Here is a 14,213-nt window from a genome sequence, read left to right on the forward strand (position 1 = left end):
CGCCGAAGTTTCACCTTTTTCAAGCACTCTTGGAATGTTTTCTTTACACTCTTTTCTTTCCTCACAACCACCCTTGTCTTGCTCACTCACAACATTTTCAGTCAATTTCTTTTCACTCCTTTTTTTCTCTGCTCTCTTTTCGGCCACTCTTGATTTTACCTCACCCATTGCTTGCTTAAGCCTTGTTTGGTCTTTATAAATCTGTTTTGGTGTCATAGGTGCCAAAATGATTTTCCTTCCATTCATTTCAAAAGAATACCTATTTTTATACCCATCATGGATCACCTTTCTATCAAATTGCTATGGTTGGCCAAGTAATAAATGGCCAGCTTGCATTGGAACCACGTCACACATAACCTCATCTTGATACTTTCCTATTGCAAAGGAAATCAGCACTCGTTTTGTTACTTTTACCTCACCGCATTCATTCAACCACTGTAATTCATAGGGTCTAGGGTGTTTCAAAGTCCTCAACCCTAATCTCTACACCAAAATAGTACTAGCAACATTGGCACAACTTCCCCCATCAATGATGACACTACAAGCTTTGTCTTGGATAAGACACCTTGTATGGAAAATTTTTTCTCTTTGCAATTCATCACCAACGTCCTCCTTTACTTGAGTATTTAATGCTCTCATAATCACTAGAGCACTTCCTTCAGCAGCATATTCCACCTCTGCATGCTCCTCCCCTAAAGATGTGGAATCATTAACAATTTCCTCCTCCGTTTCTATCTCACCATTTTCTCTCATGACCATGACTCTCTTGTTAGGGCATTAAGAAGCTATGTGTCCACTGCCCAAACACCTAAAACACTTCACATCTCTATTTCGGAGAGTAGTTGCAACCTCCTTTCCTTTACTTTCTACAAATTTCTTCTCCACCTTCTTTTCCTTTTCCTCATTTTTCTTATATTTGCTAACAGCCTTTTCCCTATCCTCCTTCTTCCAGTTAGACTTCCAAGATGAAGAAGTACCTGCATTTCCTCCAAATTTTGACTTGCTTTTAAGTTGCCTTTCTACCTTCATAGCCATGTGGACCATATCCTCCAACTCAACATAGTGATGTAACTCAACAATATGAGCAATCTCCTTATTTAGCCCATTCAAGAATCTAGCCATGGTGGCTTCTCTATCCTCCTCCACATTTGCTCTAATCATAGCAATTTCCATTTCTTTATGATAATCTTCAACACTTTTAGAACCTTGAGTCAATCTTTGTAACCTCTAATGTAGCTCTCTATAGTAATGACTAGGAACAAATCTCTTCCTCATTATAGTTTTCATCTCACCCCAGGTTGCAATTGATTGCTCATAATTTCTCCTTCTACTAATCAACACTTGATCCCACCATACCAAAGCATAATCAATAAATTCTACTGCTGCTAACTTTACTTTCTTTTCCTTTGAATAGTGATGACAATCAAACACAGCTTCTACCTTCCTTTCCCATTCAAGATACATATCTGGATCATTTTTCCCTTGGAAAGAAGGGATGCTCATTTTAATACTTTTGATATTGTCATCTACCCTATTCCTCTCTCTTTCCTCTCTTCTTATCCTCCTATCCCTATTCCTCCTATCTTCAGCTCTTCTCTCATACCTACCCCTCCTAGGTCTTTCAACCTCAAAATCATAGTTATCAACCTCATCTTCATCAGATTCAACTACGGGAGGTACGAGATCCCTCCTATTTGGCCTTCTTTCATTTTGCCTATCTCTTTGCTCCAGTCTTTCCAACCTATCTATGATTCCATTGCACACAACATTCATTCTTTCAAATTGTTGTCTGACAGCCTGCATGTAGAATGGATTTTCACCTTCCCCCTCACTACCATCACCCCTTCTAAACATGTTTTCAGACCTGCAAGAAAATGGTTAGTGTAAAGAAAACACCTCACTCACTCCCTTACGTGTTTACACTCAACAGGGGACACTCCACTCGTGTTTAACTCAACAAGGTTTTTCCCCTCTTATGAACTCACCACTCTGTGCCTTTTACCTCTCTTAGCTATGTCCACAAGTTCTTATCAAACTCAAGTAACTCAAACCAAGACTGTACTCACAAAAAATTTAACACACAATAAAATTCTTGAACGAGACGTATCAAAACGAGTAATCAAGAAAGCAATAATGTGACTCAAGAAGTTAAGAAAAGAAAAGCTCAAGCATGGAAATGTAATGCAATAAGGAATTAAGAAAGAAGACACCAAAATAAAATAGTAATAAGCTGGAAAAGTGACAACCTAAAGAAGTGATATCAAGCTTAAATATCCAAGTTTGCCACCAACTTATCACAATTACTAGCAGTTCACACAACACACCAAGAATTGCATAAATTTAGGATCACCAAGCAAACGAGTGTATTTTGATCTGAAATTGAGTAGGCAAATGCAACCCATTACTGACTAATTGCTGCTAGAATTTCAGGCTTTTCTTGACAGGTTTACTATGTAAACCAAATTTAATCTTGTCTGCCGCAAAATTTTGTTCCCCACACAAACGGTTAAATTTTGAGCTGAGATTTAATTTGAGAATAGCTCAAATGTGGCAAAAACAACCTGTAAATTTTCAGGAATTTCCGGGCTGATTTGCTATGTGAACTTAATTTGATCGTGTCTGCGGCAAAATTTTGGTTCCCCACACAAACGAATGAATTTTAAGCTGAAATTTAATTTGAGAACTACTGATATGGGGTATAAACACCCAGAAAATTTTCAGAAATTTCTGGGTATATTTACAATGTGAACTTAATTTAATCGATTCTGCCGCAAAATTTTGGTTTCCCACACAAACGGACGAATTTTAAGCTGAAATTTAATTTGGGAACTACTGAAATGGGGTATAAACACCCTGTAAATTTTCATGAATTTTTTGGTCTATTTACTATGTGAACTTGATTTGATCAGGTCTGCCGTAAAATTTTGGTTCAGCAGGCAAACAATATCAAACAACCCCCAAAATTTACACACAACATCTTAAACATACCGAAATAATGCTGGTACAGTTTCAGGCCAAATTGGTAAGTCGAACTCAATGACCCAAATAATCTCTCATGCTTGATATCAAAATGAAGGAAGCAAGATGGATAGCTAGAATAATGGCTTTGGCTTGATTAACCCAAAACCCTAAGACAAACTCAACAAAACAAATTTTTAAACAAACAGGTCAAACTAAACCCCAAGAGCCAAACAACAACTATGAAGAAGGTAACAAACACAAAGAATAAGAAGCAAATAGAGAATCTACCTTATTTGAGCGTCCCTTTGCTCTGATACCAAAACTGATGTGAACCTTCAAGTAATTGGTAACTTGAAAACCCATATTCAAGAATTAAAGGAACAATATGGAAAGCACCAAATCAAGATGTATGGATTTGATTCTTTGAACCAGCACAATCAGATTGTTGTGTAATTCAAAGAAAATATCAAAAATGGGATTCTTGACCTAATTCATATGGAGAATGAATAAACCAAGAATATTATGCACGTTAAACCTTGCAAGATAGAAATCTCAGCAAATTAATGAGCTTCACAAGAACAAAGGCAACAGCCAATTTACTCATTAAAGGAGCAGAAATAATCTTTCATTAATATTCAAAGTGTGTCCTCCACTCTCTCATTACACTTGTATTTATAGTCTCTTGGCTCCAAAGCTAAAGACAAAAATATCCCTACTTTAATAACAGCTGCAAGGAGCTTTAAGTCCAAACAAAAATTAATCTATCAAAAGATTAAAAACTCCTTACAAAAAGTAAATTTAATACAGTAGAAAATAAGGACATTTAAGTCCAAAAGAGAGGTGGTTATAAAAGCAAGGAATATTCTTTCAAAAAAGGTGCCAGCAGATGCATGTACATGGGTTGGATCTGGTACATGCATGTCCACAGTTTATTCCATGTAACCTAATGCTCCACCTGACACCTGGTCACTTCTAAGCTTAATTTTCATCAAATTTAATCCTTTATAATTTTCTTCATGCCATTCCAGCTTATAATCCTTGCTCCTTAAGATTTCACAAATTAAATTCTAAAGTGATTTAGCTCTAACTCTAGTAATTGGACCTTGGATAAAATCCTTTGGCATGGATGTAGCTTGATTCTCATCACTCAGTCTAGGTGTCCAGCAGGCTGTCTCGGAAAGGGGTCATGCTTATAGTCAATATTAAGGTTTTCATACATTTCGGATGTGTTTCAGGTAGCAGAATTCGCAAATGTGATCGGGTCGACCATCTTCTCCTTCTAGCTGGACTAACTACAGTCGAATCAACTAATCTATGAGTTAGATATTGATTTTTTTTATAATTTTAATATTATTTATGTTTTAACATGCTCATGTATTTTATAAATATATTTACATACTTAGTTAAATAAATTATGAGCATTCTTATTGTTGCATATTTAATTGTTGATGATTACTTATATTTGCTGCCCTGAGGATAATTTGAAACTTTGTGAGTGTTATATATAACATATGATGGATACGAATTAGATGGATAGTCGCGAATTGAGCTAGTCTCACTAGAATCCGATCCTTCTAGATATGGAAAGTCAGGGTGAGGTACGGTTTTGAGTTAATCTCGTTGACTCCCGCATTTAGATTTAAGTAAAAGTCTAACTTAAATTAAGCTAGTTAGTGGGATTTAGATTGAGATACCTATATAGTGAATCAACTCTCATATTTATGCATTAATGTGATACACTAGATGCGTGAATAGCTCAAAATTATATTATTGTGTGAATATTTAGTGAATTATCTGTTATATATGATAGATGTGCATTTCATAAAATAGTTAAGGTAGTTATAGAAATTACATCTATAATTATTATCTAAACTCTCTGAGTCGAACACTCATTCTTGTTCATATATTTTTTCAGATTGTAAGAAGAGTAAGTTTATTTTTTGAGTTTGACCCGTATTTTTTTCCATAAATTGTTGTGCTTTTTAATTAGTAGTTTTTATTATGTTTATTTCTTTATCTATTTATTCGATTATTGAAACTCTACTGTGATATCAGTGCATAAGTTTTTATTTTATTAAGTAATGAAAATTAAATGGTTTATGTATGCTAGTATCTGAGTTGAGCTAGCCTAAATTGATTTATATTATTTTTATTTGATTTTTTTTTATCTATTTTGGGCTTTGAATTTGGGCCTAGTTAAGGTTTAGGAATAGTGTCAGGAGCTTTATATCGACTGAAGTCCTAATACCGATCCAACTCATAAAATCGGATCATGACATATATATTATCTCATATTAATTTACAATAAGGTATTTAAGTTATATATAAGATTTAATAAATTGCTTTTCTTACACTAACTTTTAGAATAAAATTAGATATGATTTGTTTTCTTAACATGATATTAAAATTTACCTTACTTTTAGACTACTCACATATATATTTACTAACAAATTTCACGTTACAAATAGTCATGTCTAGTGTGAGAAAGATATATTATCATACATTAATTTTAAATAAAGCATTTGAGTTATAATATTCCATATAAACTATCATACATAAAATTACAGTAAATATCATATAATTTATCGAAGCACTTAGTCGCTATTTGTGGCCTCTCTGTTGGCTATTAGCGGTTGCGTGTCTCCACGTCTGTCCCTAAAATAAAAAATAATAATGGCCATTGCAATTAGTGAAATATTCAAAGCAACTTTTCAAGGGCTAATGGGTTGTTGGACCCACAACACCATTTCACTCTCTCAGCCCATACTCACTGAGAACCACAAAGTAAAACCCAATTGAGAATATGATCAAGATTCATGAGGTCACTTGCCACGTTAAAAAAATTATAAACCCATTATTTTTTTAATTAATCTTTGATTTCACAATAAAATAACCCTAGATCTTTCTTCATGAACCACAAAATTGCTAATGAGAGGAGCTAATTAAAACCTATTGTTTGAAAGAGATACCTATAAATTTCTTGGCCTAGATTCCTAATCTGTCACAGATGGTGCAACTATAGCCACAAGTTTAATTACAATCAGACAATCCATGATTTAATTATTAAGGTGACAAAGAAGGCAAGTTTCACTAATAATAAGAAAATTGGAAGTCTAGTAGATGACATTAACATTGCTGACATGGCCACCACCTTAAGGTTTTGCTTATTAAATAAAAAATAAAAAATAAAATAAAATGTGTTGTATCAATGGAGACAGCTTCGCGAATGGCATACGTGAAAAACATGAACTATTACTTTACGTCAACTTTCTTGTATTATAAGGGAAGAGATGGATGGATTGGATTAGCATCAATACATGAGGGGAGTTTTCCTCAATAATATTTTAAATTCTTTTTTGAAAATTTGAGTAATTGAATTAGTAATTCAATCTTAAAATATAATATTTTTCAAAATTTTTACATACATAAAAAATGGCAATTAATTTTTGAACTTATTATAAACGTTTAATTTAATTTAAATTAAAATTAAGTTTGATCTCATTATTATAAAAATATTTTTATTTTAATTTAATTTAATAGCGAAAGACGACATATTATTAATATGATAAAGCTTATAGCCCTAATAGTAGCAATAGGCTTGATTTTTCCAATATAGATTCATTAATGCGTTTGGTAATGATTTTTGTTTTGACGCCAATAAAGTTGGCTCTTTACCATACTTTGCTTTTTTTAAAAAGAAAATATTATTGAGTCTATATATTTTAATATAATTAATTATTTAATTTATATATATTAAAAAATATTTTTTTCTTCTTTCATTAAACTCACAAATTTGTTAGTTAGTTTATCTATTTTAATAAAATTAATTAATTTATATATTTTAAAAAATATTATTATTTATTTTATATTTTATTAAAATTAATTAATTAATTTTTATATTTTAAAAAATTAAAAAATATATATATATTGTTAAATAAAAATAAAAATTTTGACCAAATTTAAAATTTTCTAATTTTTACTTAATTTATTGGGCATCGTTATCGCTTAATTACTTAAAAATATAGAAGAATTAATTTTCTTATTTTCACAAAGACAAATTGTGCCTTTTTTTTAACCAATATGAAAAATAGAGAGAATGAGGAGATAAGCACGTGGGTGCAAAAGAAGAAATATAAAAAGAGAAAAATAAAAAAATAATAGGAAAAATATTATAATAATTTAGGTATAAAAAATAGTAAGAGATATTAAAAAGATATTAGAATTAAATTATATAAATTAATTAATGTGTTTCAAAATACAATAATAAAATAATTGATTTTGCTAAAATAGAGAGACAAATAATAATTTTACTAGTATTTAAATTTATTAATTAATGAAAAAATTTAATAAATACACTAAATAGTTTAACAAATAAAAATAGAAAGATTAAATAATATTTTTTAAAATAAATAAAATAAATAGTTAGTTTCATTAAGTCTTAATTTTTAGCTTTTATTATTATTATTATTATTATTATTATTATTATTATTATTATTATTATTATCTTTCATCTAAATCCTTAATCTATAAAGAAACATTTTTATTTATATTTATTTATTCAAAATTATAAATTTTTTAAAAAATATTTAATATGAAATACCCTTTAATTATTTAGGATAATTTATAATTAAGTTTATGAGTTATAGCAAAACTCATTTTAGTAACAATTTAGTCTTAAATTCGTTATAAATTAGTCATTGCCATCTGCATTAACTATTTGTCAATTTAAAATAATTTAATTCATGAAAATTTTGTATTAATAAAATAATCCTTTTATATTTAAATTATTATTATTTTATATTTAAATAATTATATAAAATTATTTTATATAATTATTTAAATATAAAATAAATATAAATTATTTTATTAATAAAATAAAATTTTAATGACCGAATTATTTTAAATTAAAAAATAATTAATTGTTGTTGTTGGAATTAAAGTTTAAGGAATAAAATGTATAATTCTATAATATATATAAATATACAAACATATTTTTTTTATATTATTTATAATTATATATTATTTTTTATTATTTAAATTAATATTAGAGCTTCAATAAATTTAAAATTCCTAATCATACTTATATTTTCTATCATAATATACAATAAAATCTTATGAAAGAAAATAAAAAATCATAAATTTACATTTCTTTAAAAAAAAAAAAAGTAGTAAATCATGTCTTTGAAAAAGAAATCAATTTCAATTTGACTAAAACTTAAAGTCTCAATCCATTCAATGTTTCTAATTTTAATTTTATGACTTTTTTATTCTAAAGTCAAAATTTTATAATTGATTATTAAAATTTATTAATTTATTTTTTTATATTTATAATCTCTTTATAATAAATAAAAATATAAATAAAGGAACATACAAAATAATTAAAAAGGAAATGATTTTCATTTATATTTATAAAAATATATATCATTATGAATTATTGAATTTTAACACAATTTTTATTGCTTTTAGTGCTTTATTCTTAGTTACTATTAAAAAAAAATCCTATTATTTATTAGAAAAGGTATACTATTAAAATTTAAATAGGATAAATATTAAAATATAATAATATTTTCACATATTCATATTTTTAAGAATTAATATTACATTATTTTTTATAATATTTAATTAAATAATTAATTTAATATTTTATAATATAATTAGATTAATTAAATATGCAACTTTTTATAAAAATATAATAGTTTTTAAATAATAAATATTTTTACTATTAAATTCATTAAACTAGTATTAAAATTAATATTTACTTTAATTAATTAAATTTAATATTTATATATAAATTATAATTATAAATTATTTGATACCCTTGCTTTAAATACTAATTATAGTAAAGTAAATTAAGAACTAATTTATTAGTTTTGTTATATTCGGAGACAATTATAAATTGCCTAATTATTTATTTTAGGGAAGGGAGAAAGAACAAGACAAAGGTGGACCCTCCATTTATTTTCTGAATCCTAAATGGAGAAAAACTCAACTCAGATCCATGAACACCAAACAAAAGGCATGGAGGAATCATCATTGGTTGTCATTGCTTCCATTAAATAGAACCATTAAAAATATCACAAATTTTCTTTTATTAAAAAAATTCTTCCTTCTTTTTTTACAGTGATAAAAAACAAACCGCCCACCATAGAGTAAACCCAACAGAAAAAAATCCCCGAGGTCTATGTTACCATCATCGTGGGGGTGTGAATTTTCACAGTATTTTGCATTCTGGTCATTTTCTTTGTATCCGTAGACCTTCCGTACAAACGTATATACAGAAGACTTGCCTGTGGCCCTCTTTCTCTTGGTTGTTTATAAATTATAAGCTAAGCGTCGAGAATTGAGGGCTTAACACAATCTTTATCTTGTATGCTACTTTTCATGGTTCTTGGGTTTCTGTCAATTCTTGCTCTTTTTGCCTAAATCTTCATTCCTGCTAACTGGGTCTTCAAAGATTGAAGCTTTATCCCTGTCAATTGATTGATTTGGTGTTTATAATTTATTGGTTCACAAACACAAATATTAGAGAACTTGGGTTTGGTGTTTATAATTTATTTTTGGGCTGTTGGGATTTAATGGAATAAAATAACTTTCTTAGCTCCAATTCGATTTCTATACACTTTTACAGGTGAGTACTATTTAGTTTATAATTTACTTGAATTTCATCTTCTAACTCTAAGAATTGTAGAATTGTGTAAGTTAATTTTGTGTTTTGTGAATTGCTGATATTTTGGTTGCAGACAATTATAAGCTAGCTGCTTTGTAGATTCTGTATAAAGTATCAAATCTGTATTTGGATAAGTTTTTAAGACTTTGAAAAGATGACGATTGGAAATCAAGCTCCAAAGAAGGAGAGAAGGTCAAGGAGGAGCAAAACCGTTAATGAGAAAGCTCCCTTGTTGCCTAAAAGTCAAGAGGAGGATGCTGGTTTTGATGAGTTTGATGGAGCTTCCTTTACTGGGGCAGTGTTCAACTTATCTACTACCATAGTTGGTGCTGGAATCATGGCACTGCCTGCTACCATGAAAGTGTTAGGCCTTGGCCTTGGGGTTGCTATGATCATCTTTATGGCCTTCTTGACAGAGGCTTCAATTGAGTTGTTGCTTAGGTTTAGCAGGGCAGGGAAGAGTGCTTCGTATGGGGGACTAATGGGTGATGCCTTTGGGAAGTATGGAAGGATATTGTTGCAAGTTGCTGTTTTAATCAACAACGTTGGTATACTCATTGTGTACATGATTATCATTGGTATGCCTTAATTACTGTATTTGCCTCAAAATATTTGATATTTGTGTGTGCGTGTGTATATAATATTTTGCCATGTGTTTCTGACGGTTTGCCTTATTTTGTCAATATGTCAATATTTGTTGGACATTTGTTTGATTTATTTTTCTTATTTTGAATATCATGTTCTGGTGAAAATAGTTTTTCATGTTTGTGGAGAGGACTGAAATTGTTAAATGTTTTCCTATTTGTTTATTTGAAGGTGATGTGCTGTCTGGAACATCTTCGAGTGGACTTCATCATGCCGGTGTGCTTGAAGGATGGTTTGGGGAACACTGGTGGACTGGACGATTCTTTATCCTTCTTATTGCAACACTTGCTATATTTTCTCCACTTGCTTGCTTTAAACGAATTGGTTAGTATTGTGTCTTGATCAAAAAGGGGTTGATGTGTTACCTTCTTTCTTGGTTTCTTATGTGTGAGTTAATTTATCTACTGGCAGTTTTAGATGCTAAAACCAATGATTCTTTATGCTGCTTCTTGTATATAGAATTGAGGTCTGATGACCTGCTTTATTAGTAACTTTCCTTTTTTAATCATTTGCATTGGCATGTGGACTGGAATTCATATCCTTTTCAGCAATTTAGTTCTAATACAAATTGTAGTTACTAATGTAATATGGAGATTGATCATGCCATTTTGTGTTTGCAGATTCTTTAAGATTCACATCTGCCTTATCAGTTGCTCTAGCAGTTGTGTTTCTTGTCATCACTGTGGGAATCACTGTTATCAAGTTGATAAATGGAAGCATAATGATGCCCAGATTGCTACCTAATGTTACAGATTTGACGTCATTTTGGAAACTCTTCACTGTAGTCCCTGTTCTTGTCACTGCATACATCTGCCACTACAATGGTATGCAAATTTGTAGTTACTTGAATCATCTTCTTCCTAAAATTGACAATCAATCTAAGTGGGATGACAGGTTGATTAATATTGAGATAGTTCTAGCAATGTAGTGAAGCTTTCATTGTTCAATACATATCCGATTAAACATCTTGAATATTACCAGATTCTAAGTAATTTGCTTCAGCTTAGCACCAGTTCTTCCCAACCTGTATCCAAGTCAGTTTTTTGAGCATGTTCTTTTATAATCTCAATTTCTAAATTGTTTCTTAAATAATTGGCCTGTTTTCTGTTATGACAAACAACAAAGCTAGTAGTTGTGAAGTTGACTCATTTTATATTTTTCCTTTGCCTGGGTTTCATGTTTGTTACCATCATCTGCAATTTAGGGTACTCTTCATCATAACATCTTTTATCAGAACTTAGTATTAATTACACATAAACCTATTTGAATTGATGGTGTTGGTTAATAAATATGGCTTAATAAAATTTGACTGATAATATTTTACTTGTCACTTTTGGAGTTAGAATTTTAAATTGGTGTTGTGTCATGACCTTTAAAATTGGAAACATTTAACTGAAAAGTATTCATGTTTTTGTGCTTCAATTGCAGTTCACAGCATAGATAATGAACTTGAGGACTCCACTCAGATAAAAGCAGTTGTGCGAACATCACTTGCTTTATGCTCAACTGTGTACATAATGACCAGCATTTTTGGATTCCTTCTATTTGGTGATGGAACTCTTGATGATGTGCTTGCCAACTTTGATACTGACCTCGGCATTCCTTACAGTTCCCTGCTTAATGATGCTGTTCGCGTTAGTTATGCTGCTCATCTCATGCTTGTATTCCCAATTGTCTTCTATCCCTTGCGACTCAACTTGGACGGCCTCCTATTTCCCTTAGCACGGCCTCTTTATCAGGAAAATATGAGATTTGCATCAATCACCATTGGACTAATTGCTCTGATCTTCTTGGGTGCTAATTTCATTCCAAGCATCTGGGATGCATTCCAATTCACTGGAGCAACTGCTGCTGTTTGCCTTGGATTCATTTTTCCTGCTTCCATCACTCTTAGGTACTTTTACAACTTAATTACTTTATAGCAAGTGTTCACTTTTGTCCTCTTTTTTGATATATTTGTTTCAATGCTTAATTTGATTGGCGTGTTGTACTTTGCATAAGGACCATTTAGGCTGGGTATTTATGGTTGATTAAGCAATACTATGTACCTAAAAAAAGTTCATAGGTCTTCTACATTTTGAAATAAGAGTAAGTAATTGGCTTGTAATTTCATGTGATGTAAAATAAACTAAGTATAGAACAGAAAATAATGGACTAATCCCACTGAATGTGTATTGCCACATAGAGAATTGTCTTATATTTTCAATTGTTTGAAGACTTCCGAATGCTTCCTTATGCTGCTGTGCCAAATAACTTTAAGTTGCTATCTACTGGCCAACCACATATAATTCATAGTCTCTATGGTGGTGCCAGTGTGTTAATAATCCTAAAGGTGAGTTCATATTTGTGATCGAGTGTCTTTGTTTTCAAAATCACTACTTTTCTTGCAACTATAAGCTGAATAATCATTTTGTATTGTGCATATGATTTTAATTTGTAGATTGAATTTTTATATAATATTTGTCACTTTAATACTTCAAAGCTCCATTTTGATTGATATGATTCAACAAAACAAAAAAGAGAGATTGCTATCATTTTCTGAACTGGTATAGAACTGAGGATGAAAACCAGTAGTTTTATTTTCTTTTATTTTTGGTTAATTTTATTAACAGTATTTGCAATCACATCAATCTTATCCTTTTTTTTCTTCTTTTTTTTTTAATCAAAATTTGGTTACACTTGAGAACTGTTTGGTATGAACAAGAGTTATGCTGGCCACACAAACCCTATGATCCTTTTAATGGAATATTTTGAGGTAAATGAAATATTAGACATGAGGACTTAAAATCTTGTTTGTCATATTTCGTGGTTCTTTATTTTCTTTTAAGTTTGAAAATTTGTTGTGTAACTGGAAATATGGGTCTGATGTTAAACTTTGATTCAATATCCTTATTTCAACTTGAGCCCATGATAGAAGTAATCTGTAACACTGGATTTTTAAGACCTTGTCAGTAAGAATTTATCGTAGGCTGCATGACCTTGAGCCAATGATATTGAATTGTTGTTGCAAGGGCCAAAATTGTCCATTGTGGTTTGATTTTAGCTGAATCAATAATTGCTGATCTACATGTGTTTTACCTTTGCATTGCAGGGATCGCCACAATATAGCAACAAAGAAGGACAAAATCTTATGTATTTTCATGGTTGTCCTTGCCGTGTTCTCAAATTTGGTGGCCATCTATAGTGATGCATATGCGTTGATTAAAAAGAGTTCTTCACCACGCGAATGATCTGTCATGTTACACCATACTGTGAAATGAACCAAGAGTTGGTCATCTTTTAGCTAAGAGACCTTGATTAGCAGAATCTTTTCCAATGCAACTTCTCTAGGAAGTTGTAATGTAGTTCAATAAAATAAGTACTTGGATAAATGTATATATTCATTTAGCTAAAGACAGCCAAGGTCTCTAAACCCTTCTGGACCTCTTACTGTATGCATTGTTGTAGCGGCTTGTGCTTTGTTTTGGGTTTTTGTTTTGTGGATCAGAATGAAACTATAGAAATGAAGATATATAAATATATTTGCAGTGCATCTTTTGTTGGCTGTAGCTAATCTTGTAGATTTGTAGTATGATTTTCTAATTTGATACGACTCAAATCAATTAAGCCTTTATTCTAAAAATTTGGAGTCGATTATATAAAATTTTTTTTTTCACTCTAAACGATTTTGGGTTAAATTCTTGAAAATGTGTAATGCTTTTAGGTCATGTCGTAATACTCTCCTCCAAGTCAGTTTAAGTCTATTTCTTTTTTTTTTTTTATCCTTTAACCTAATATACTTTACTTGTCTAACTAGAGCCTCCGTATGTTTATCCTCAATTGGCACTACTCTTACATTTTCTCTAATAGGCACTATTCTTCTCTTTTCTTTAATACTCTTGTCATGAATTTTACCTAGTCTAGTATGGTCATTCATTCATCTTAACAGATTTTTCAATTT

At 30.4% G+C, this 14,213-nt stretch overlaps 1 protein-coding gene across 1 annotated transcript; it reads left to right on the forward strand.

The window, feature by feature from the left end:
- Nucleotides 1-9,135: 9,135 nt before the first annotated feature.
- LOC110670784 (amino acid transporter AVT6A) lies at nucleotides 9,136-13,805 on the forward strand. The gene is made up of 6 exons (XM_021832966.2): nucleotides 9,136-9,589; nucleotides 9,702-10,206; nucleotides 10,445-10,597; nucleotides 10,894-11,097; nucleotides 11,702-12,167; nucleotides 13,365-13,805. The coding sequence occupies exons 2-6, from the start codon at nucleotides 9,783-9,785 to the stop codon at nucleotides 13,501-13,503; spliced, it is 1,386 nt and encodes a 461-aa protein (XP_021688658.1). The 5' UTR covers nucleotides 9,136-9,589; nucleotides 9,702-9,782; the 3' UTR covers nucleotides 13,504-13,805.
- Nucleotides 13,806-14,213: the final 408 nt, after the last annotated feature.

This window comes from Hevea brasiliensis, chromosome 9, assembly GCF_030052815.1.
Source record: "Hevea brasiliensis isolate MT/VB/25A 57/8 chromosome 9, ASM3005281v1, whole genome shotgun sequence".
Taxonomy (NCBI): Eukaryota; Viridiplantae; Streptophyta; class Magnoliopsida; order Malpighiales; family Euphorbiaceae; genus Hevea; species Hevea brasiliensis.

Bases quoted from the DNA above. Each gene is read 5' to 3' on its own strand.
- LOC110670784 (XM_021832966.2), top strand. From the start codon at position 9,783: ATGACGATTGGAAATCAAGCTCCAAAGAAGGAGAGAAGGTCAAGGAGG. The intron at 10,598-10,893 runs GTTAGTATTGTG...TTGTGTTTGCAG, and splicing joins TGCTTGCTTTAAACGAATTG to ATTCTTTAAGATTCACATCT. The intron at 12,168-13,364 runs GTACTTTTACAA...TTTGCATTGCAG, and splicing joins CCTGCTTCCATCACTCTTAG to GGATCGCCACAATATAGCAA.